The sequence below is a fragment of the Anguilla rostrata genome, chromosome 3 (assembly GCF_018555375.3).
Source record: "Anguilla rostrata isolate EN2019 chromosome 3, ASM1855537v3, whole genome shotgun sequence".
Lineage (NCBI taxonomy): Eukaryota > Metazoa > Chordata > Actinopteri > Anguilliformes > Anguillidae > Anguilla > Anguilla rostrata.
The window spans coordinates 71,188,232-71,212,227 of record NC_057935.1 but is presented as its reverse complement, the minus strand read 5'-3'; the positions used below and the strand labels follow the sequence as shown (position 1 = coordinate 71,212,227).

Here is a 23,996-nt window from a genome sequence, read left to right as displayed (position 1 = left end):
TGTGAAATTGTAAGTCTTGGAAATGACTGCTATATATTATTAGTGTAATTCACATAATTTATTCTGCAGATCTATTGTTCTACTCATTTAACAAAGTTATTGAACTCTTGAGACTGCAGTGGCCATGTCTTTCTCCAGCGATAAAGTTTCTGATTCATGAAAGCTAGCAGGAAACTAACATCAGCATATCCTCCGAGAAGCCTGTATTAGCTAGCTAGCTAGCTGCAGAATTCCTTTTGGGTTTTTGTCACTGGGTAACAACCAGACTGAGGTTGGCGCTGGATTACTTACTGCTATCGCTAGCATGGACAACCAGCTGAAATGTCCCATCAGCTAAGCTAGCTAATGTGATCTTTCTGAGGTTCACGGGATATAATGTCAGTTATCAGGCAAATACTGGAAAATTCACAATGATTTGCATTATCTGACCAAGATAAACCAGACTAGTTTACATTAAGCTGACCAGCAGCAAACCAAGGTCTTGCAAACCTTCTGATAATGATTTTATTTTTTAGAGAACACATCAAGTGCTCAAAGCACAGTCAAGACGACAAGTAAAATAACTGGAAGAAAAAATATCAAAAAGTGAAATTGAGTTGTTTTAGCTAACTAGGCTACAGTAGCAGCAGTTGAGAGAGTTTAACATAGATGCTTGCCCTATTTGGTTCCTTACCAATTACAGACATGTGTTGTGTTTTTTTTTTTTTTTTTTTGTAACAATCAAATGGGTAGGATAAAACTCACACTTTATAGTTAAGCTGAATCACAGATGAATAACAGTCCACAAGTTTACTTGGCCGTGCTTTGCGCATGCATAGGTATTACTAAGGCATAGGCTACATTTAATGCAGTTCCCCATCCTTAAAGACATTTGCTTTATGAGAAATTGTGAAGCTAGAATTGAAAATCCTGGCGAGACTAGCGGGATCACTCTCCTGCTTTGACCTCTCCACTGGCCTGATCTAACAAAGATTATAGGTTTTTCCATTCTTCCACCAGTATTTACTTCCAACTGCTGGAAGACCGCCATGTTAGACAGCTCTGCTTAAGGGTACAACCAGTCCTATATCCATCCATTCATTGTCTATACCCGCTTAACCAAGGCAGGGGTCGCGGGGGGTGCTGGAGCCTATCCCAGAGTGCATTGGGCATTAGGCAAGGATACACCCTGAACAGGCCGCCAATCTATCACAGGGCACACACACACACACACACACACACACATACCATTCACTCACACACTTATACCTATGGGCAATTTAGATTCTACCTGTATGTCTTTGGACTGTGCACCCAGAGGAAGTCCACGTGGACATGGGGAGAACAAGCAAACTCCACAAAGAAAGGCCCCAAGCCGAGATTTGAACCCACAACCTTCTTGCTGTGAAGCCATGTCTCCCCAGTCCCCCAGTCCTGTATCACCTTTTTATTTTCATTACAAGAGTCATCACCCCTACCACAGAATAATTTAATTAGAAATTTTTTATTTTTTGTGAATTTAACAGGAATCCATGATGCGCCTCATGGACATGAATTTAGTGTTGCTGTAGCCCATATCTCTGAAGCTCCTGTACTCCCCAGGCCTCATGTACATCATCCTGCCTCTGAAGTGGGGCTGCTCGTACATGAGCCAGTGGCCGTCCATCACGTGGCAGGACTGGCAGTCGGACATGCGGTAACGGTCCTGGAATGACTCGCAGTCGTCCATCAGCTCGTGCATCTGACCTCCGAAGTTCTCCCTCTCGTAGATCCTCATCCTGTAGGATCCTCTGTGCTGTTGAATCATGAAAAATGAGTTACAGGTCAACCCCACTACTTCAACTTTGAATCTCGTAACAATCAAACAATAGCATCAGCAGATATTTTTGGATTTACAGCAGTAATTACACATCCTGAAGGCTCACAAGTAAAACTGATTGATAGAGGAACATGGACCTGGTTCAGAAATGTCGTCAATGTGGTTTCTCCACCAAATGAAAAATTACACTTTACTCAGACTATATTACGGGGATGTTATTGGCTTAAATTACCATGGGGATCATGCGGCAGGATCTGATGCAGTCGCTCATGCCCATGCGGGAGTAGTCGGAGTACTCGCCCCTCCTCACAAAGTACTGGTTCCCCATGTAGTTGGAGCGGTCGTAGACCATGAAGCAGCCGCTCTCCACCCTGCAGGAGTGGCAGCGGCTCAGGTAGGAGGTGAGCTCCGCGCAGTCGCTGCTGGTCTCATAGGAGCGGCCCTGGAAGTTCCTGTCCTCGTAGAAGATGATCTGCAAACAGACAAGAACAGCTACTGTAATGACAGGAAAAATCTTTCTCTCTTTCTCTCCCTCGCTATATATAACCACAACATGTGTGCTGATCAAGAAACAGAGAATTACAGGAACAAATATAATTGACTGCTGCCTAATGATGACATGGAGAGCTGATCTAAGCCCAGTCTAGTTATGTTCACCGATTTGTATCTCCCCCAAAGTTGTGGCTGACCGAAATTTTAGATGTGCTCTTCTCATACGCAATAAAATGTCCTGTTTTAATTCGACTCTGTTAGCAGAGTGCATTTGGCCAAAAACTGGACATTTTTCTGTGTACGAATGCACATTCCATTCAGCAAAATAATATTGCGTTCTAACACTGTTCTTGTTGTAAACCAACTGAATTCACCCTATTCAGCTAACATCAGCTCACTGTATCACTGTATTGGGTCAGTACATCTGCTATGCCACCACTAGACTATAAATTCCTATCGATATACAGTACAAACAATAACATCATGATACAATGTCTTGTGAAGTATATGTCATATGTTCAATTTGATTGTTCAGATAAATCTGATTTAACTCATAAAATAACTTCAGATGTTCTTGCCTTGCACTGAAACCTGCCTTTAAGACGTGCAGTGGCAACGAAGTCTGCACATGTGATATTTAACTCCACTTACCCGGCCCATAGTCATTGTTATTCAGTCCTAGAGCTCCACTGCAGCTACTGCTACAATGACCTGCCATGGCTTTTTATACTTGATTGGACCACCAGAGGACCGTCGGCCATATTGTGTTAAAACCCTGACTCATCAGGGCAAACTGTCAGGCCGAGCTGACAGAGAAGGGTTATGAGCCAATGTACGCGTCGTGAGCCAGGGACATACGTTATGAATATTTCTTTTATTGAGGCCATTAAAGCAGAGGGCCACTGGAAACTAATGGAAATTCATATCCCAGGATGCAAAGTAATATACTGAGTGTATTAAAGCGATTTGCTATAATATTTTTGTTGTTGTTGCTGTTGTCAACAAAATGTAATCAATATATACTCCATTTTAATCCATAAGACATTTCCATTGATAACCTGCAAGGTGTTTGTAATTGCAAAAACAAGCAATGCTACAGATTAATTCAATGGTTAATTTTTCTCCCATCAAATCAGAGCCCATGGTTGTGCAGAGCAACACTTCGGACATGACTTCCTTGAACCCGTTTCATTTCCCCTTTCTTTCGGGCTACAGAATTTATAGCAAATCTAATGCATTGAAATTCATTTCTTAAAAAAACAAAAAACAATACTGTAGATATGATATGGACACATCAGAATATAAACATCATTTTGAAATCTGAAAAGTAGGCCGCTTTGATAGTGACATGAAATTATACCTCTTTCTAATTTAAATCCTTTATAGATTGGAAGGATATGCATACATTTGGAACAGCCTCATTTTAAAAAATAAGTTTGTAGCCATGGGCCCCATGGTCTGGTATCTGTTAAGGCAATGTTCTAGTGCATGGATGGACCCCAAGGCTCAGAGATGTATTCCCCTGTCATCATGGGATGGGTATGACAAGCCTTTGAACATTTCTTAACGTCTGTACAAAATTTACCTTTTGGTCATTTCCATTTATGCCTCTTCGTTCTACTAACAGAACTCAACCTGAAGAATCTCTAGTAGTTCACTTTGTTAATCCCCTTTATGAATTTCAAAGCCTCAATCAAATCACCCCTAAATCTCCTTTTACTAAACTTGAAGAGATTAAGCATCCTAAATCTTTCCTCATAGCTTTTATCTTTCATACCAGGAATCAATTTGGTTGCCCTTCTTTGAACCTTTTCCAGAGCCTCTATGTCTTTTTTGTTGTACGGTCCCCAGAACTGCACACAATACTCCAAGTGTGGTCTAACAAATGTATTGTATAAGATAAGTATACAATACATGTTGGCCTTTTTTACATCTACAGTACAGTGCCTAGAACCTGAAAGGATTTGACCAACCATTTCTTTTTCAAATTTAGCACATTTCAATTTTGTTCCTCCCATATTCTGCCTTAATCCTGTAATCCTGCTTTATGTTTTTATTTCCCACATGTAGAATTTTACATTCAGCTATATAGCAAATTTCATTTTTTCCAGGTTTCTGCCCTCTTCTGGATTTTGTCTTAAATCTTCTTGGATTACTGCAAATATAACTAATGTACTTTCTACGGCCCTGTCAAGGTCACTGATATAAATGAGGAAGAGCAGTGGTCCCAGCACCGATTATTGTGGAACTCCACTTCCCACAGTTCCCTGCTCAGAAAAGATCCCTCCTATTACTACTCTTTGTGTTCGTGGATTATCCCTTATATGTTAAATAAATCATGCAAATGGTGAAAATAATTAATGTTTAATTAGTTAAATTACACATGCAAAATACATTACTACACAAAAAACTGAATAAAACAAGCCAGAATGCGTTAGGTAACATTAGACTGGAATATACACACACAAGCTTTGTGTTTCTTGTACTTTTAATTGAGACGTATCATCTTCAGATTTTCTTACTGATTTCATTTTTGCAAAGTGCATATACTGCTCAAAAACTGTGACATGATTATGAATAAGCTTTTTTTTTTAAATGGGTGATGAGTTTGCATCCCTCATACTTTACAATTTTCCACATTTTGGAGATTATTTATTCTGGATAAGATTCCTTTCTATACAGTCCATACAATGATATTATATTCTGGTATACATAACATAAATATACTACACTAACACGCATATGCTAACAACCGTATTTTAACAGCAATTCAAGTAATGGCCACACACATTATTTGTGGGTACAAAGGCCCTATATTCAGCCCTTGAAGAACTTAAGGAGCATACATGGTTCATCAGTCTATAAATTTTATGAAGTACAAAATGTACTTAAATGTACATCACGAGCTGGACTGTTCTGTAAAACTGTGCACCCGAACACATGGAGTCAGTGGAGTTTGCTACAGTACGTACCTGAATTGCGCTTAAAAGCTTAGAATTTTCTCTTTTCCTCTCCAGTACGTGGGAGAACAATATGGAAACAAGCCTTTACCTCCAAATGCATTCAATAACAAATAATAAGCCTTTTGGAGTCTGCTTTGAAAAAGCAGCACAGTAGCCCATGGATGAATGGGTGGATGAGTCAGGGGTTTCACACAATGGCACCAGAGAAGCTCTGGGGGGTTAATTTGGGTATAAATGTGATGGCAGGTGGGCCCAACGACATCAACGCTCAGAGACAAGATCAACCTTCACCATGGGCAAGGTAAGGAGTCATACAGCATCCACCATAGAGTGCCAGGTCACCCGGCCAGATCTGTGGCCACTCCCCAAACTACGGCTACCCATAATCCATAATCGGTGGCATTGTGAATGATACTATTTAAATTTCCCCAAAAAAAACTGGGACTGCTTTTTGGGCTAATTCATGTTGGCCAAAAATCGTAAACTGGGTACGTTTTTTTTTTTTTTTTTTTGACAGATCATCTTCTACGAGGACAGGAACTTCGGTGGTCGCTCCTACGAGTGCATGAGCGACTGTCCCGAGATCAGCTCCTACCTGAGCCGCTGCAACTCCTGCAGGGTGGACAGCGGCTGCTTCATGGTCTACGACCGCTCAAACTACATGGGGAACCAGTACTTCCTGCGGAGGGGCGAGTACTCCGACTACTCCCGCATGGGCATGTTCGAGTCCATCCGCTCCTGCCGCATGATCCCCATGGTAACCCGCTAGAGAACTACTTTTTTTCTCCTCCTGGTCACTGAATGTTGACTGTTGGGCCAGTCATGTCCATGCATTTGTAAATCCGTGTGAAGGCCGTAACAAATCAGTATTTCTTAGACTCCCTTTCAGGTTAAAAGTTGCACGATCACAGTTGTCCATCAAATGTTCTTCATGAGGACCATGTGATTTGTACTCTAGCTGTGTGTTGGAGCATAAATGTTGTCTTCTTGGATTTGTTTTCACCATCAGCACAGAGGATCCTTCAGGATGAGGATCTACGAGAGGGAGAACTTTGGAGGTCAGATGTACGAGCTGATGGATGACTGTGACTCTATCATGGACCGTTACCGCATGTCCGACTGCCAGTCCTGCAACGTGATGGACGGCCACTGGCTCATGTACGAGCAGCCCCACTTCAGAGGCAGAATGATGTACATGAGGCCTGGGGAGTACAGGAACTTCAGAGATATGGGCTACAGCAACATGAGATTCATGTCCATGAGGCGCATCGTGGATTCCTGTTAAATTCTTGCCCCAAAACGGGAAACAATCATGAAAAGACAATAAAAATTTTATTTTAAGTTATTAGACATGGTCTGATTCATTTTATTCTGCATTCACTGGGAACATTTTTCTCCAAATGGGAAACCATTGTCCAGAGCATTCAGCATTTAGCCTTTCAACTTATGTTAATTCTTCTACTTTAGGTAAGTTCAGAGCATTTCAGTTAGTACCTCTACATTCAGTGAGTTCTCACAGAAGTCCAAACATCCACTTTCATCTCCATAGAAGATGGGTTATAACATAACATAACAACATAATGATGAGAACTGGCCATTCAGCTTAACATGCTCTCCAATTTCCCATCTAAACTGTATCTAGTGCTCTGGTTACAGTAACACTGTAGAGCCACATTCCTGGGCCAAATCAAGATGAACCACTGGTTCTCACTGCAGTGATGCCACACCCCACTTTTCTAGGTTCAAGTCTTCAGAAGACCAGTAACAATCGTGTGGGCCTCACGATACAAATATCGACTCTTCTTTCCAACTATTCGCCCACAGTTGACCTGCACTGGCTGCAGAAGTTGCAATTCAGTGGAGAGCCAGTCTGGTACACCTGATTGGCATGGAGGGAAGAAAGATGGCTTGTTTATCAGTTCACAGAACATGAGCCTACGTTGACTATGCTGGTGCCTTAGACGTGTATGTATCCATACCACTGCTTCATGGGACCCCTACTGTTGCCAGACATGGTTGGGAAGCCTTCATTTAAAAGTCACCAAAGTCACCAAAATTATCCTGGAGACAATTAAGGTCTACCTATCCATCCATCAGTCTATCTATCTGTCTGTCTGTCTGTGTGTCTGTCTGTCTATTCATCTATCCATCCATCCATCCATCTACAGTATCTCTCTATAATATGGCCTGTATGGGCTGTGATATAAAATATTTAAAATGCACCAAGTTGTTAAAGCATGCAGGCCTTCCTTGAGGTACATGGTACAAACAGAATTGCAGGTTCATATAATGACATGAATATGCCAAAAATATATTTACACATAAACACATAAACACTTCAAAAACGTATTCTTTCATATGTGTTAGCCTCATATTTTAGTGTGTTGCACCTGTTTGTTAGTGTACTTTGCATTTTACAATGCAATCTTATGGCACATGCAACCTGAGTCCACTGCATTCAAAGAAAGATGTGCCGGTAAAAAAACTTAGTTGTGTTTATATTTGTGAATAAACAAAATCTGTAAAATTTATCTGCTCATATGTACAGCCTCTGGAAACATAAAGTTGTTGAACAAGCTGCTAGGGAGTTATTTGTATTTTCTTGCTTTAGACACAAGTTCCTGAATTCTCTAACCCTTCCACTGTAGAGCCATTAGGTTCTCTAAACAAGAGGCATTCTCTAAATATGCTGTCCTTCATTACATAGAAAAAATGAGATTGAAATAATGCACTAAAACTAGAATAATATAATAAAGCTACATTGTACAAAGGTATACTGGATGTGCATGTTATTTCATACAAGCATATATCAGTGGGACAAGAAATACAACTCTATTTCACTTTACATAGAACATTAACTTTTGATGCAAGTCTTCTCTTCCAAATATCATTGGTCAACATTGGGATGAAAAAATCCTGTTTACAAGATATCCCCCATTCCATGATCTAACCTTGGGCAACATCCATGCATCCACTCCTGTCACGTGATCTCCATGGCAACCCACTGATGACACACCTGAGGCCATGGGAGTACAGAAGCTTCAGAGAGATGGGGTTCATGAACAGGCAAATCATGCCATTGGGGTGTATCGTGGAGTCCTGTTAATAATGGGAAATAAAGGTTTTGTCATTTCAAAGGTTCTGATGCCTTCTGATTCCTTTATTCAGTTTTAAGACATGTCTTCAACATTTTACCTCAAACCAGGAACAGTTTACTACCACCAATCACCATCAACTTCCAAAGCCGCCATCACAAATTCATGGCTAGGATCAGTTCATAGTACCATAGTATGATGTGCGTTCTAATTTAGGCAAGTTTATGCACAGAATTTTCTTTCCTCTACTTTAGTTGATCACCAATGAAGTACCAACCCTCTGTGTTTTACATCCTCTCTAATCAAGCCAAGAGACAGGTTTCAGCTCAGCCAAATAGCCAGTGCCGTCCACAATCCAATATGTGTTCTGGCTCAACTGAGAAACAGTAACAGTTACAACTAACAGAGACAGTAATAGTTTAAGAGCCTGGTTGGTGTGAAGATCTATCACTCTCATAGGAAAAGGATCAAGTTCAAGGGGTTCTTTGTTGGGGAAAATGCTTCAACTGAGCAGCTTTCACACTTTTCACACCTACCATAGAGGGTCCCATAGAGAACTACAAAGGGTTCCCCAATAGACACAAGCCAAAGAACCAGTTTTTTTCTGAAAGTGCGCACACAGGCAGCAGAATTGAAACATACCGAAAATATTTCACGTACAATTTCAAAGTTGCAAAGAGGGAATTATACATGTGCAGAAAGTTCCGTCTTTTTGTGCCGCGTGCAAGTGAAAGAATATCGGTGTATGCGTCCACCTGACCAAACGCACGTAAAGCCAGCAGCAGCAGATAATAACCCTTTACAACCCGTACTGTAGTGCAGGCCCGACTCCAAACTGCTGGGTCAGGGATTCGCACAATGGGGGGCCCAGGACCTTTGGTGTTCGTTTAGGTATAAATGTAAGGTCTAATGCCGGGAGGAGGACAGTCCAGCAGTGGTTCAGCTCTGAGGGCTAGTAATCCAAAACATGACCATGGGCAAAGTGAGTGCAGATTTGAGTTCTTTAAATTAATTAAATGGTAACCCTTGCATCAACAGTAACTATGGCAATAGTGACCATGCCTTTGTGCTAATTTCTGCAAGTACTTTGTTGGCTGCGGGACAGACTTTGCGTTGAAAGCTATTATGGAATTTTTAACTGTGAAACATTCTTCCTTGCAGATCATCTTCTACGAGGACAGGAACTTCCAGGGCCGCTCCTATGAGACCGGCAGCGACTGCGCGGAGCTCACCTCCTACCTGAGCCGCTGCCACTCCTGCAGGGTGGAGAGCGGCTGCTTCATGGTCTACGACCGCTCCAACTACATGGGGAACCAGTACTTTGTGAGAAGGGGCGAGTACTCCGACTGCCAGCGCATGATGGGGATGAGCGACTGCATTAGATCCTGCCGCATGATCCCCATGGTAAGCACTGCAATATTTGATGGTTGGACAGCATGTTCAATTAGCCATTCACTGACACCTCTTCAACTCTTAACCTTTTAAGTGTAGGTTTCTTTGTAATTCAAAATCAGAATTCTAGAACTCCATTGCTTCCAATTGCCAGTAGTAATTGTTACATCACCATTAGAATGTTCAGTGAAGAACATTCTAATCACATATTTGTGATCTTACCCTTTATAGGGTTAAATGCCTTTTGTTTGATCATTTACTTTTACTCACCTCAACTACTAATTTATTGAATCACTTAACAGCACAGAGGATCCTTCAGGATGAGGATCTACGAGAGGGAGAACTTTGGAGGTCAGATGCACGAGCTGATGGAGGACTGCGAGTCATTCCAGGACCGTTACCGCATGTCCGACTGCCAGTCCTGCAACGTGATGGACGGCCACTGGCTCATGTACGAGCAGCCCCACTTCAGGGGCAGGATGATGTACATGAGGCCTGGGGAGTACAGGAGCTTCAGAGATATGGGCTACAGCAACACGAGATTCATGTCCATGAGGCGCATCATGGATTCCTGCTATTAAAAGCTCTTACTGTTTGAAGGAACAGTACATTCCAAATAAAATCTTTTTTTTAATTTTACAATGCTGGCTCTCTCATTTACTGAATTAAATTTGTCTGTGCAAATTATATCCCGAGTCGGCAGTTACACCAGTCAATTTAATTTTACACCAATGTGACTGGGGCCTCTGCTCATCATATAAAACGTGTGCTGTCACAACATCATCAAAAACATTATTAATAGTTAAGGCAAGACACCGCAGCCGTTAAAAAGTGAAGAAAAAACGAGTTCAAACTAAAATCAGTTTGAAATTGCTCAAAATGGAACGAGCCCACAGTCATATTCTTTGACGTCTCTTGGGGACGTCAGAGAAACGTTTCATCCGCAGCTAGGGTCTTGTGTGTTTACTGTCAGACAGGCTGTAGTAGAGAAACTCAAATCTGCCCCTTGGGGCCAGTAGACCTGCTGGTGTGCAGTCCTCCCCTCTAATCAGGACTGATTTAAACCTGGGAAACCAGGGGAGTTAAATCGCTGTTGGCCAATCAGTGACATTAATTGATCAATTAACTATCAGGTAGAGAAGAAAACCTGCAGTACACGTGTCTCTCGGAACTTATATCAATCCGGGGAGCCATGGTAATTCATTGCAAACTACTACTATTTATTTTTTACTTGAACTGGACATTACATTGTCCACTCAGAAAATCAAACTTCTGGCAACCCTAGGCCCATCTATGATTAGTACTGTGCCTTAACAGGACAAGCCACTCAGCAGTCCCCAAGTGCTATATCTGAAAAATAGGTCATTGAAGAACAAAAATTCCCCAAAAAAAATGGAGTAGATGAAAGTACGAATGAATGGATAAATTTGCTGTTAAATAATTTTAAAAATCTCATAACAGAATTGGAAGTAATTTGATAAAAACCTAAATAATCTGAGTAAAACGGGCTTGATTTGATGAATGAAAATGCTCGTTTTTATCACCCACCGCTGCTGCTCTGTTTGTTGATCATTTATAAGACATGGGTCCTCAATCTTATCCAGAAAGGGCTGGTGTACATGCAGGCTTTTGTCTCAACCAAGCAGTCACACTTCTACTAATCAACCACTACAGTCTCTACCTCAGTTAGTAGAATCAGGTGTGTTACTGCTTGGTTGAGACAAAAGTCTGTACACCGGCCCTTTCTGGATAAGACTGAGGACCCCTGATTTAAAGTTTGCACTACCTAACTATTTATCATTTAGTGTGTACATTAGGACTCCTGTCAATCAAAAGGTCATGCCCTCCAAATTACCTTTGTGTCCACACGAGACCTCGTTTCAATCAAAAGGCCGCACCCCCCCCCAAATAACAATAAATCAATGTTGTGTGTACATTAGACCTCCTGTCAGTCAAAAGGCCACACCCCCCAAAATAACAGGTCCTTTATAAAGTTCCAGTTTGTAGTCCTAAAGCCCGGAAGGGAATTCGCATTTTTGGGCCATGGATTCCCTCCCCAGCAGAAAATAAGGTCTGCGGTTAACTTGCAGTTTAAGAGAGTTTCACGTTTTGCTCTACGACATAAATTACACCCATTAATATCTCAACTTTGAAGTCGTTATGGGCCTTAAAAAAGTATGTTTCTAACAAATTGCTGCAGTATATTGAAACTAAAGTGGTTGTTGCATGCAGGCAGGTAGTATGGAAAATTTACATTACGTTACATTACATTACAAGCATTTAGCAGATGCTCTTATCCAGAGTGACTTACACAACTTTTTACATACATTTACATTGCATTCATTTATACAGCTTCATATACCCTGAAGCAATGCAGGTTAAGTACCTTTTTCAAGGGTACAACAGCAGTGTCCTACCAGGGAATCAAACCTTGATACGACCTTTTAGGTTGTATTTTCAATATGAGCAACTTTTGAGCAACTTACTTTTAAAAAGAACCGTAACAGCTTCAAAATTCTGTGGTGAGATATTAAGGGGTGTAATTTATATTGTAGAATGAAACGTGAAACGTGAAGCTTATGGTAACCACAGACCTTATTTTCAGCAGAAATCGAAATCCCTGCGAGGAAAAAGCGCTGGAAATCTACCAAGAGAACCAGAGAACCCATGGCGGGAAGAAGCTTCCGGATTGACCCTCAAAAAAACCCTCAAAATCACTGCGGCACTCGATTACTCTGGACGTTCCACAGATGAGAAGCCCCTGCCCTTTTGAACTGTCACTCAGAAAGTACATTTCTGGATTTTTTAGATAAGAATGCAACTGCAGGATTGGCAGTTGAGCCCAAAATTTGTTGTGCCAGTTATATGAAAGGCTGGAATAAAACTTTCATCCTGTAGTTAAATTCAACGGTCAAATGTATATCGAGCTAGAGCACTCCCGATTCCTGGATAGGTGGTGCGCCACTACTATTCAATAGTATGTGAAACACTATGTATAAATATCTATAATTTTTCCACCTCCTGTCAATTTAGGAAAGTTGGGAAAAGGTGAAAGTCCCATAACTCAGTTATCAGACAGACGAAGGCCTAGTTTGACATCTTTATTGAACAACATATTTTTAAATAAAAATTTTTTTAAATTTATTTATTCATTCATTCATACATTCATCTATTTATTCATTTGTGTGTTTAGTGAACTATATTACCGTAGCTTCAAATGGCCCCATGGCGCAGAACATTCTCTTTCTCTGCAGTTCCAGCAGAACAATATGGCCCTGGGCCTCAGCTGACGCATGCCCCAGCAGAGCATAATAACCCTTTAGAGACCGCGCTGAATCGCGCTGTACAGACGCCCGCTCCGCGCCGTGTTGCCCAGTCAGGGCTTTACACAATGGAGCCGCCGATTCTTTGTACGTGAAAGCAGGTATAAATGGGGCGGGAGGTCGGCGTAGGGGACCTGTGCAATTCTGAGAACGATTGACATTCACCATGACCATGGGCAAGGTAAGTGGACCTTTGTGTCATTTTATAAAAACTCTAATGAAACGAAAGGCAAAACAAATGTGTGTTTTTTTTTTTCCAAGCTGCCAAAGCCATTTGTTATCTTAATCATTTGGACTCTGTAGTTTATATATAATATAAACTCTCATTGAATATAACTCTCATGTAATATAAACTCTTGTATTTTAATTCTATTGGCTGATTTTTAGACACATAGTACAATGTGCACTCTTAATGAAGAGTATGGTCCACAGTAATGCATAACACATAAATACTAGTTCTCAAACACCAAAAAGTACAAATGTTACCAGGTGAATTTTTAGCTTTGACAAAACATCATTTTAAATGATAGGATTAGCATACATCTTATTGTTATATGTATAGAGAGAGAAAGAGAGAGAGATTTTTCCAGTCATTACAGTAGCTGTTCTTGTCTGTTTTGCAGATCATCTTCTACGAGGACAGGAACTTCCAGGGCCGCTCCTATGAGACCAGCAGCGACTGCGCGGAGCTCACCTCCTACCTGAGCCGCTGCAACTCCTGCAGGGTGGAGAGCGGCTGCTTCATGGTCTACGACCGCTCCAACTACATGGGGAACCAGTACTTTGTGAGGAGGGGCGAGTACTCGGACTACTCCCGCATGGGCATGAGCGACTGCATCAGATCCTGCCGCATGATCCCCATGGTAACTAAAGAGAACATCGATCTCACCTTTCTCTATTTTCCAGCAGAGTTTGGGTGCCGCAATCTAATATTAAGCTATGTATTTTAAATTGAAAAGTTGCAGAAAATTTATTAAGCAATGTAACATAGAACTCCAAGACTGTATTACAAAGAGAATATATGACATTCACTTTTTAAATTATCTAGCAAATAGCTTATTTTAAATTGGACAGCAAGTTAGCTAAATTATTTATACTTAATTCATCACTGTGCTTAATGTGACAGATGCACTTCTAAAGCAACAAAAAATGTCTGCTTAATATATGGCATATACATAGTTGAGGGCAGCTTTGAAGAATTGGCAATTAACACAAGCGTAGTGCTACTATTGAAGTGAACCAACTGAAAACACAAGCAGTTGGAAGGTCTCAAATGGCGGGGTGTTCCCCTGGCCAATGAGTTGTCTGTGATCTGTGAGCCCAATAAGAGATAAAGCTGGTGATGGCATCTAAAGAATAAATTGCAGAATCATTATCACCGTGACAACAGCAGAAAAGAAAAGGCTGGGTAACGGATCCTGTCCTTGGGACGAGTGTTCATGTGTCCTCAATTATTAAATTGGTACCTATCAGATACCTAATTTCAGATCATTAATCATTTTTCCCTTATTTTACTCTAAACAACACTGGGGGAAGATTGGGTAACTGCAATATTAAAGCATTTGTATCCTTTGATTAGTTGTCTTTCCTGGGCTATAGTAACGTGCAAACAGTTTTTTTAATTTTAAGTATTGTATTTTCAGTATTTATATTAAAGCTTGTTTGTTTATGTTTGTGTACTATATTAATGTTCATGGGAATTTTTTTTTTTTTTTTTTTTACAGCACAGAGGATCCTACAGGATGAGGATCTACGAGAGGGAGAACTTCGGAGGTCAGATGCACGAGCTGATGGACGACTGCGAGTCATTCCAGGAGCGTTACCGCATGTCCGACTGCCAGTCCTGCAACGTGATGGATGGCCACTGGCTCATGTACGAGCAGCCCCACTTCAGAGGCAGGATGATGTACCTGAGGCCTGGGGAGTACAGGAGCTTCAGAGATATGGGCTACAGCAACATGAGATTCATGTCCATGAGGCGCATCATGGATACCTGTTAATTTACTGTTTGAACAGTAGATTTTTAATAAAGTCTCCTTTAAAAAAATGTTCATAAATTTTACTTCATTCCATTACACCAAAATCATCTTCTCGTTACCAGTATATTTAGAGCTTGACATCAAGAGAACCCTATCAACAGCAGCAAAGCTGGAATCAACTGTCAATAATTTACTGACATTCGAAAACAGTTTGACAAGAAAAGAGAAAATGTACCAGTGCAGTTTTCATAGTTTAAGAATAATTTGCTTGCTGCAGGGGTGCCCAACCCTGTTACTGGAGAGCTACCATCTGACAGGATTTCACTCCTTGAGTGAAAACCTTATGAAGCACACCTCATTCAACAGATAGAGATCTCATTGAGTTGCTAATTACTAGAATCAGGTATGCCAAATTAGGGTTGGAGTGAAAACCTACAGGATCTCCAGGAACAGGATTGGTCAGCCCTTACTTGAAGAAATATCACGGTTCATGCTGTACATTAGCAATGCCTTCACTTGCTTGTTCCGAATACTATGGCATTGGCAGACAGTAAATTTCATAGTGAATTTCATTGATGGAACTCCCCATTAGTTAATTTCTGCATCTAACATCACACCAGTAGCCTCGACCACCAGTGGAAACCAACCCTGTTCCTGTTCCTTCATGGGTAAAAAAAAAAAAAATTAAATACTTTTGTGTTTCCTCGCAAAACTCCAAGAAACGAAACAGCACATATGTACTTCCGGGTCGTTGCCACAGTCTCATTTCCTGTAAACAGGGAGCTGCTCCCCGTGTTTTACTTAGATACTTGGCTTTAAATATGAATAATGTTCCCTGCACCATTCTGAATACATATAGCCTACACTCCATCAGTCCACTGTCACATACAGGAGTAAATAAATTCTGCGTATGTATTAGCTAGCGAAATACAAGTTAGGTCTATTTATCTCTCACTTGCTAGCTGGCTTGCTTGCTAGATAGATCGTTAGAATGAGCTAGATATCTCACTAGCTAGCTTGCTGGCTAGTGCAACAAGCTAGCGAGGGATAGAGAGATAGAACTAGCTGTTGCTTGCTAGTTATATCTTTTCCTCACTAATACATACACAGAAGTAAATAAATACTTATTCCTAGCTTCTGTAAGGGTTCGCAGGGTTGATTAATTACGTTCATGGCGTCTCCTGGAATGCTGGTAGTGGTGGGCGGACCGATTCTTTTCACAGTCTCGGTTCCTTCGAGTTGATATATGTAAATGTATCGAAACTCTCGAGTTTTTATACTTTTTCTAAAAAATGGCGTCAGTTTCTCCGTGACACTCCGTTATAGTACATGCACGTTCGACAACTAGTGCTGCACGCCCCACCAAACTTCTCTTCAATGGATTACCATTCATCATGTATAAGTTTACATTAATAAAGATAATATATTCATTTTAATACATTGATTCTGCATCCTACTTGTATGTAGGTAGGCTATGTAAGCTCAATACGATGTTACAGAAATGTGACAGACCAACGGTTTGTAATTCATTTTGAGGGGCAAGTAGCAGACGTTCTAGTTTGAGAGAACGGTTCATTCCATCTCGTTCCGTGAGTGCAGGATGTCTGTCTTGAGTCAAGTCCGATTCAACTCGCTCAATCATTGACGTCCTATAGTTCGAGATAATGATTAATTCGATCTCACTCAGGTTGTCCCATTGACGTCCTATAGTTAGAGAGAACGGTTCAATTGATCTCGCTCATTCATTGGTTGTTCCGCTTGCTATGCTTTGAGCGCTGCACCTACTGTAGCAGGCAGCAGTGGAAAAATGCAGGGAGAGGCCTATTCATGAGCACTTGGACGTTTGACAGGCTGACCCGATACATACCGAACACTAAAAAGAGTCGTTCAAAAAGATTTGTTTGTTCATTTTCGCCCATCACTAAATGCTGGCATGCTGACTAAAAGCTAGTTAACTAGCAACTAGCAAATTAAAGCATCGTAATTTTTATCCAGCACTAGAGGGTTTGCTTAGCTTTTCATTCATTAATCAGCTAGCAATTGGAACATTTGCCACTTAGCACACTAACTAAATAATGTTAGCTAGTTAAGAACACACATTGTTTGATGGCCTCTGTCAGTCAGGGACCATGGAATCATCCTGACTACTTCGCCCCCCCCCCCCCCAATGAAAATGTTTGGATTTGTTGGAATTGCAGACCTTGAATATACATGCAAAATCGTGATCATAGCAGTACTAAATGTGCAAACATTACGTTTATGTTTAGCTGTCATGGTAATGAAAAAGTGGCATGACACATGATGGTTCCTTTGTTAATTCTGAAAAAAAAAGTGACTGTTAATTAACTTAATCATTACAAAATACACATATTTAAACTGTTTCTACATTAAAGTGCTGAAGCCTTTCCATGATTTTGCCCACAAAAATCCACACCCACACACAGGCCCAACACGTAGCAGCATTGTTAGCAGCCTTTATAGGAGAGCCTGGCCAGGAACTCACATCTTTTGTCATTTGGCAGCAGTGCGTGGCTTTCAAAGAAAAAAGAGCTGACATGTGAAGTTGATTGATTTGCGTGACAATGTGGACCCTCCCGTGGGGTATAAAAAGCACCGGCTGTCCTCCACCGCTGTTGCAGTGTGACCAAAATCTAGCCGACACAATGGGAAAGGTAAGGCTGGTTGTTTTGCTGTGCATCTTTTGCGCCTCCGCGTATTTCCGTAGGCTGTTTAACCGAAAACGGTGAGGCCTTTCGGTCTTTCGTCCGGGCCGCCGGTCGCCGTTCGTTTTTTGAAACTGTGCGTTCTGTTTCCGGGGGAGAAGTGTGTCCCCCGTGAGCCTGACAGAACAGCTTCACGAGTCAACAACCAAAACTCGATCCGTTTTCAGATCATCTTCTACGAGGACAGGAACTTCCAGGGGCGCTCGTACGAGTGCGGCAGCGACTGCGCCGACCTCCACTCCCACTTCAGCCGCTGCAACTCCATCCGGGTCGACAGCGGGAGCTGGATGGTGTACGAGCGTCCCAGCTACATGGGCTACCAGTACTTCCTGATGAAGGGAGAGTACCCCGACTACCAGCGCTGGATGGGGTTCAACGACTGCGTCCGGTCCTGTCGCATGATTCCCCAGGTATGCGTCCGTTATTACTTTTATTTTATATACATATATATATGTGTATATATATATATATATATGTATATATATACTTTAGAAAAAAATGCATTATTATATATTATTTGGTTATTTTTTTAATTCATTATTGAGCATATAAAAAGTGAATATCCTCTTGACGCCCAGAAGAAAAAAAAAGTTAGGTATTTAATTTAAAAAAATATAATTCAAGTGTCTAGGACGACAAAATCATGTTACAGTCAAAATATTGTTTATTTTTATGTCCTCCAAACAGAACAGCAGGTTTCTATGTAGTAGAGTGTATGGTTCTTGAGATTAAGACCAGAGACTCATGACCCCTACATGGGAAGAAAATTACCTGTGGGTCTTAGGAGGCCATATGAACACATATGGGCAGTTACAGTACCTTACAGCCTGAGTCTAGCAGAAATTTAAATTACGTACACATTCTCAAATGATATTACAATCTATAAACATGAACTGACTTCCCATCCTAACATGGCCTTCAGTTAAAAAGACTTTGGCAAATCAAAACTTTATTTGGACCAATAGCCTTCTAGGTCATTGAGGATTTTAGAGCAGAGGTTCTCAGCCTTTTCTATGTCAGGGGTCCCCACCCTAGGCATCCAGGGTGACCCCATTAAAAGTTAAAAAGGGTTATATATTCAAAAAAAGAAAAAGGTTTAATATTTTGAAATATTTTCCCAAATCTATATGTAGTCATTGCATATCAAGTCTACCCAGGGACCCCCTACAGTACTATCAAGAAACGCTGTCGAAAATCCAGGTGCTAGAAGAGGAATCCTATGATTTCATGCACAATATCTCCTCCTCCCCCCCTTTTCCCACAGTACCAAGGGACTCACAGAATGAGGATCTACGAGCGCTCGGACTTTGGCGGTCAGATGATGGAGTTCACGGAGGACTGCCCTTCCCTGTACGACCGCTTCCATTACAACGACATTCACTCCTGCAACGTGATGGACGGCTACTGGCTGTTCTACGAGCATCCCAACTACAGGGGGCGCCAGTACCTGTTGAGGCCCGGGGAGTACAGGAGATACAGCGACTGGGGATCCATGAGCTCCAGGATCGGCTCAATGAGGCGCATTGTGTAAATTGTTAATTATGATTATTAATAGGGGGCAAAATCGGGACATTAAATAATGCCTACTTCATTTTATTTATTATGTTTTCTCATTTAATTTAAGGAAAATTGTATTAGAATTCTACTACTTTTATGTATTGTAGGAGGTAATATTTTATGTTATTGTTCCTCATACATTAAATAAATGACATATGTCTGATTAGTTTTTTTATGAATCACTACTTCACTCACACTGTTCAAACACAAAGACCTTTGAGTTTACAAAGACTCAACAGAAACACAAATTCCACAACTGCTACTGAAATATTACTGTTGTTACTATACAATGAACGGGCCAGACAAGGGCTACGCAACCCTGTTCCTGGAGATCTTCAATCCATCTACCACTCATTTCAACCTGAATTTGGCACACTTTACTAATTAGCAGTTAAACAAGATCTCTAGCTGTTGACGGAGGTGGCCAGTTAACCATACTGTACTCATTTTAAAAAGGATATATGAGAAAATCCTATAAAATAATAATAGGGCTGCTAGCTGTCTTTTCCATTATCCATTCATCCATTATCTATAACCCCTTATTCCTGGTTAGGGTCACAATATGTGCTGGAGCTCATCCCAGCATTCATTGGGCAAGAGGCAGGAATACACCCTGGAAGGTTTGCCAGGTTTTAACCAATCAATTTACCATAAGATGGGCTGTCTTTATATGCTGAACATATTCATAGCTTTGCATTTTGTTGTTCTTGTGTGTATCTTTATTAATATTTAGTACCTTAGCATCGACATTCATTTTCTTGAAAGCACAAAATCAAGGTCAAGATCAATTGCAGCTCCACTCTATAATAGTAATTTAGTTAGGGTTGGTTAGGGTTAGGACCAGTCTATCATGTTACAGTTGGTATGGAAACATTATAAACATTATGCTCCACTGAGCTGTCAAAATAAAAGGCTGCTTTGCAAAACAAAATGGCCACCATATGCCTTGGTGTTCTTTAGATACTTAATCTCAAGGAAAGCAAACCCTTTGCTGGTAGGCATGATCCATGACCAAGCAATTACAGTTCATGGCCCACCTGTCATCCGAAATCTCATTCCACATTTACTAAAACCTTCCCGATATAGCTTGGGCTTTCTGGGCCCCCTTTCTGATGTAAGGCACCCTGTGGTATGATTAAAGTGTCCAGTTGTCTTTGCTTGGTGCAAAAGCGCATTCCATGTTATTATTTCTAGAGGGTCACTGTGCTTTCACTTGCTTGGTTGCCGGACTCTCAGAAAAAAAAGGGTTCTTCTTTGGGTTCTTGTCCCCGTAAGGGAACCCTTTTTAGTTCTTTATAGAACCCTCTGTTGTATGTGTCAAAAGTGTGAAAGCTCCCAGATGTATCCATTTTGCCTGTCAAAGCGAACTGTTGAACAAAATTAGGGTCCCTCTATGGAGACACAGAGGAGCGATTTGTAACCCTTTCTTCTGAGAGTGCAATTCTGGTTACTTCTGGACTTTCACCAAGACCCTGTTTTCATTTTGCCACTAGTGACACAAAATGTCTTCTTAAAACTGTTAACAATTTAGGGTGAGAAACTGAATTAGGTGAAAAGGACTCAGTTATTGATTGATTCGGGGACATTTGCCCAGCTGGAACATATTGTAAGTATGCAGAGATCCCCCAAGGGCCAGTTTTAGGTCCGTTCATGTTTAGGTCCCACCGCTGTCTGGTGTCTTTGCTCTACTGTAGCTCTTCCCACTGGTGTCCCAGGTTTGTTCTGCTGAGTAATGGCAAGTCTCTGTGATGTTTTCTGTTTACATTTAGTGGCTTTATGTCGCACCAATGAGTCTCAAAGTATTACTGCCCGAGCTACTCTTTATTCAGTATACAGACGTCAACTGCGGCAGTGAGATTGCAGCCATTTGTTTATATAGTTATTTCTCCTTAGTCAAGCAAAACCCCGACCTATGTAATGCTTAAATTAACTCAGCCCTGAACAGGTTTCATTTTTAAAAAACAATACGAAAGACATTAATTAAATTTACTCTTTATTTTACAGTTTCACATGTAAAAAAATGTGCTCTAAAATCATTTAACAGGAATCCACGATGCGCTTCATGGACATGAATCTCGTGTTGCTGTAGCCCATATCTCTGAAGCTCCTGTACTCCCCAGGCCTCATGTACATCATCCTGCCTCTGAAGTGGGGCTGCTCGTACATGAGCCAGTGGCCGTCCATCACGTGGCAGGACTGGCAGTCGGACATGCGGTAGCGGTCCTGGAATGACTCGCAGTCGTCCATCAGCTCGTGCATCTGACCTCCGAAGTTCTCCCTCTCGTAGATCCTCATCCGGTAGGATCCGCGGTACTGAAAAAGTATTTAACCATGCAAAGTCTGTTTAGGTTTTAATCAAATTTCACTGCATGTAAAACTAATTCAACTAACCAAGCTTATTAAACTAATACTTGACATTAGAACTGGCAAGATTTTTCTAGTCTTCTAGTCTAGATTTGTCTATTTGAGTACGGTAAATCTTTTGAATTCAGGCCCTCCTGGTAAGTAGAAGTGCATAATTATTACAGCGGAAAATTGTAATGCTTCTGTTATATATAAGACCAAGCTAAGACATACTGGTATAAGGAAATTGATATAAAGGAACTATAAAGGCAAATACCTCAACCATGTGCTTTCAATAGATAAAATTGCTTGAACTTAATGCATAATCATTTTTTCCCCTTTATCTACATGTATGTGAGCGTGGTTGCGTGGGCAATGCTTCTGATTCTGGCTCTCTTACACTGGGGATCATGCGGCAGGACCTGATCATGTCTCCCGTCATGCCCATGCCCATCATGCGCTGGTAGTCGGGGTACTCCCCGCGGCTCAGGAAGTACTGGTGGCCCGAGTAGTTGGGGCGCTCGTAGATCATGAAGCAGCCGCTCTCCACGCGGATGGAGTTGCAGCGGCTGAAGTACGAGCTGAGGTCGGCGCAGTCGCTCATGCACTCATAGTGGCGGCCGCCAAAGTTCCGGTCCTCGTAGAAGATGATCTGCAGGGGGAGTGGAGAATATGACTCGTAATTCATAAATGTGAAATGCAGACATTACTAAATTGTGTAGTGTAGCCTGTGTTTGAAATACAGACATTACCAGACTGATGAATAATCCGACTGGTGGTGTGCAGCCAGTGATGTTTAAGTTTTTGTGGTAGAATGCTCATGGATTTTATATGTATATATATATAGAGAGAGAGAGAGCGAGAGAGAAAGAGAGAGAGAGAGCGCTAGAGACAGAGAGAGGGTGAGAGAGAGAGAGAGAGAGAGAGAGAGCGAGCAAGAGAGACAGAGAGAGGGTGAGAGAGAGAGAGCAAGAGAGACAGAGACAGAGAGAAGGTGAGAGAGAGAGACAGAGACAGAGAGAAGGTGTGAGAGAGAGAGACAGAGAGAGCGCACAAGAGACAGAGAGAGGGTGAGTAAGAGAGAGAGAGAGAGAGGGGGGTTAATTTTGTAATCTTACCTTGCCCATTTTGGAGGTCTTTCGGTCGTTCAGCTGGCACGTCCAAGTGGCGGCATGCCCATCATTTATATAGGAAACGCGAAAACAAAAAAAAAACGTGGTCCCGTCTTGTGTTGTTATTCAAATGGTTGGGGACTGTTGACTTAGCAGAACGTATTTTTGCTGAACGGGGCCAAACAAACTGTAACAATGGCGGTCCTCCATACGTTACTGACACAGTTTGCTCGTTTTGCCTGTGGTAACATAAGCATACCTTTTGTTAAACGTCAGAATGTTCCCAGCACACTGTTAAATTATTGTGCAAACTCTGTAAAGTTTTTCAGATCAAGGGAAGGTTTGTTCTTACTAAGGGATTTCATTAATGTCCAAGAACACAAAGGGAAAGTTTCAATTGTTACGTGTGTTGGGGGATGTTTTTGTCCTGCATAATTATTTTAGTGTTAATCATAGTGGTCCAATTTATTTATTTATTTTCTATTAATGAATGATCGTGGCTTTGATTAGAAACAATTAAAATCACATTAAAAACAGAGTTGAGCATTGTCATAATAGTAATGTTTGTAGCAGATGTAGTTTTAGATACTAGTTGCACAAGCGAGCATGATAACCTTGCGACTGCACTGATTGTAATTCACATTTAATTAAGTTCTTTTATTTTTTATCAACCATTAAATTGTGAATGCAACTGATTGTTTATTATTTATTTTAAAATAATAATACATTTTAAAAACCCAGCTAATTAGCTGCCAAATAAGCATGAGCTACGGGGCCCCTTGCAAATATTGTCACAAATCCGTCATAGAAACAGCGAAGACAACCTATCCAGGCAAACAAACAAGAAACAGAGTGGTGCTAAAATGATTTAATAATATATAATTTAATATTTGCTGTCACTGAGAGACCATGGGGTGCCGTCCATACACAGTGAAATTCCCAGGGTTAATTCAGACTCTAACAGTGTATATTAACTCTTACTGTAACAGATAACATTTGGTCCCACATTCCAGAGCGAATTTGTGTGTGAGTTCCCACCATCTGCACCGTGATCCGACCTCTATTTGTGACCTTCTCTGCTTTGCCCCTGTCTGAATATTTAGAAACCTTAAGGAGGGTGGACTGTCTGCTCTCCTTTTAAAAAATGTTTGCTGAGGGCTGGAGACGGATATAATGCCCACTATCGTTTATTTCTATTTTTATTTTTTTTATTCTTACC

The 23,996-nt window shown here is 41.2% G+C and overlaps 6 protein-coding genes and 1 long non-coding RNA gene across 9 annotated transcripts; 4 read left to right on the top strand and 3 right to left on the bottom strand.

Moving 5' to 3' along the window:
- Positions 1–1,483: 1,483 nt before the first annotated feature.
- Positions 1,484–2,956, bottom strand: LOC135251968 (gamma-crystallin M3-like). Its single transcript, XM_064329849.1, has 3 exons — positions 2,942–2,956; positions 2,031–2,270; positions 1,484–1,774 (listed from the first exon to the last, which is right to left on the bottom strand). Exons 1-3 carry the CDS (start codon positions 2,954–2,956, stop codon positions 1,499–1,501), a joined length of 531 nt encoding a protein of 176 aa, XP_064185919.1. The 3' UTR covers positions 1,484–1,498.
- Positions 2,957–5,413: 2,457 nt separating this feature from the next.
- LOC135251824 (gamma-crystallin M3-like) lies at positions 5,414–6,598 on the top strand. Its single transcript, XM_064329641.1, has 3 exons — positions 5,414–5,554; positions 5,771–6,010; positions 6,263–6,598. The coding sequence occupies exons 1-3, from the start codon at positions 5,546–5,548 to the stop codon at positions 6,536–6,538; spliced, it is 525 nt and encodes a 174-aa protein (XP_064185711.1). The 5' UTR covers positions 5,414–5,545; the 3' UTR covers positions 6,539–6,598.
- LOC135251826 (uncharacterized) lies at positions 6,576–11,383 on the bottom strand. 2 transcript variants are annotated; one of them, XR_010329209.1, is made up of 3 exons: positions 11,289–11,383; positions 8,205–8,352; positions 6,576–7,132 (listed from the first exon to the last, which is right to left on the bottom strand). It is a non-coding gene; the product is annotated as an uncharacterized LOC135251826 (long non-coding RNA). The 2 variants fall into 2 exon arrangements; XR_010329210.1 differs by lacking the exon at positions 11,289–11,383 and adding an exon at positions 10,011–10,145.
- On the top strand, positions 9,245–10,382 carry LOC135251819 (gamma-crystallin M3-like). Its single transcript, XM_064329633.1, has 3 exons — positions 9,245–9,330; positions 9,510–9,752; positions 10,043–10,382. Exons 1-3 carry the CDS (start codon positions 9,316–9,318, stop codon positions 10,319–10,321), a joined length of 537 nt encoding a protein of 178 aa, XP_064185703.1. The 5' UTR covers positions 9,245–9,315; the 3' UTR covers positions 10,322–10,382.
- On the top strand, positions 9,301–15,113 carry LOC135251820 (gamma-crystallin M3-like). Of its 2 annotated transcripts, none has more exons than XM_064329637.1 (3): positions 9,301–9,330; positions 13,687–13,926; positions 14,788–15,113. In XM_064329637.1, exons 1-3 carry the CDS (start codon positions 9,316–9,318, stop codon positions 15,061–15,063), a joined length of 531 nt encoding a protein of 176 aa, XP_064185707.1. In that variant the 5' UTR covers positions 9,301–9,315; the 3' UTR covers positions 15,064–15,113. The 2 variants fall into 2 exon arrangements, with proteins under 2 accessions (XP_064185707.1, XP_064185704.1); XM_064329634.1 differs by lacking the exon at positions 9,301–9,330 and adding an exon at positions 13,146–13,244 and having other exon boundaries at positions 14,788–15,111.
- A 2,443-nt stretch (positions 15,114–17,556) lies between these two features.
- On the top strand, positions 17,557–19,485 carry LOC135251818 (gamma-crystallin S-1-like). Its single transcript, XM_064329632.1, has 3 exons — positions 17,557–17,714; positions 17,933–18,175; positions 19,030–19,485. Exons 1-3 carry the CDS (start codon positions 17,625–17,627, stop codon positions 19,294–19,296), a joined length of 600 nt encoding a protein of 199 aa, XP_064185702.1. The 5' UTR covers positions 17,557–17,624; the 3' UTR covers positions 19,297–19,485.
- A 1,817-nt stretch (positions 19,486–21,302) lies between these two features.
- On the bottom strand, positions 21,303–22,881 carry LOC135251825 (gamma-crystallin M1-like). Its single transcript, XM_064329642.1, has 3 exons — positions 22,784–22,881; positions 22,066–22,317; positions 21,303–21,635 (listed from the first exon to the last, which is right to left on the bottom strand). Exons 1-3 carry the CDS (start codon positions 22,790–22,792, stop codon positions 21,360–21,362), a joined length of 537 nt encoding a protein of 178 aa, XP_064185712.1. The 5' UTR covers positions 22,793–22,881; the 3' UTR covers positions 21,303–21,359.
- Between the last annotated feature and the right edge of the window lie 1,115 nt (positions 22,882–23,996).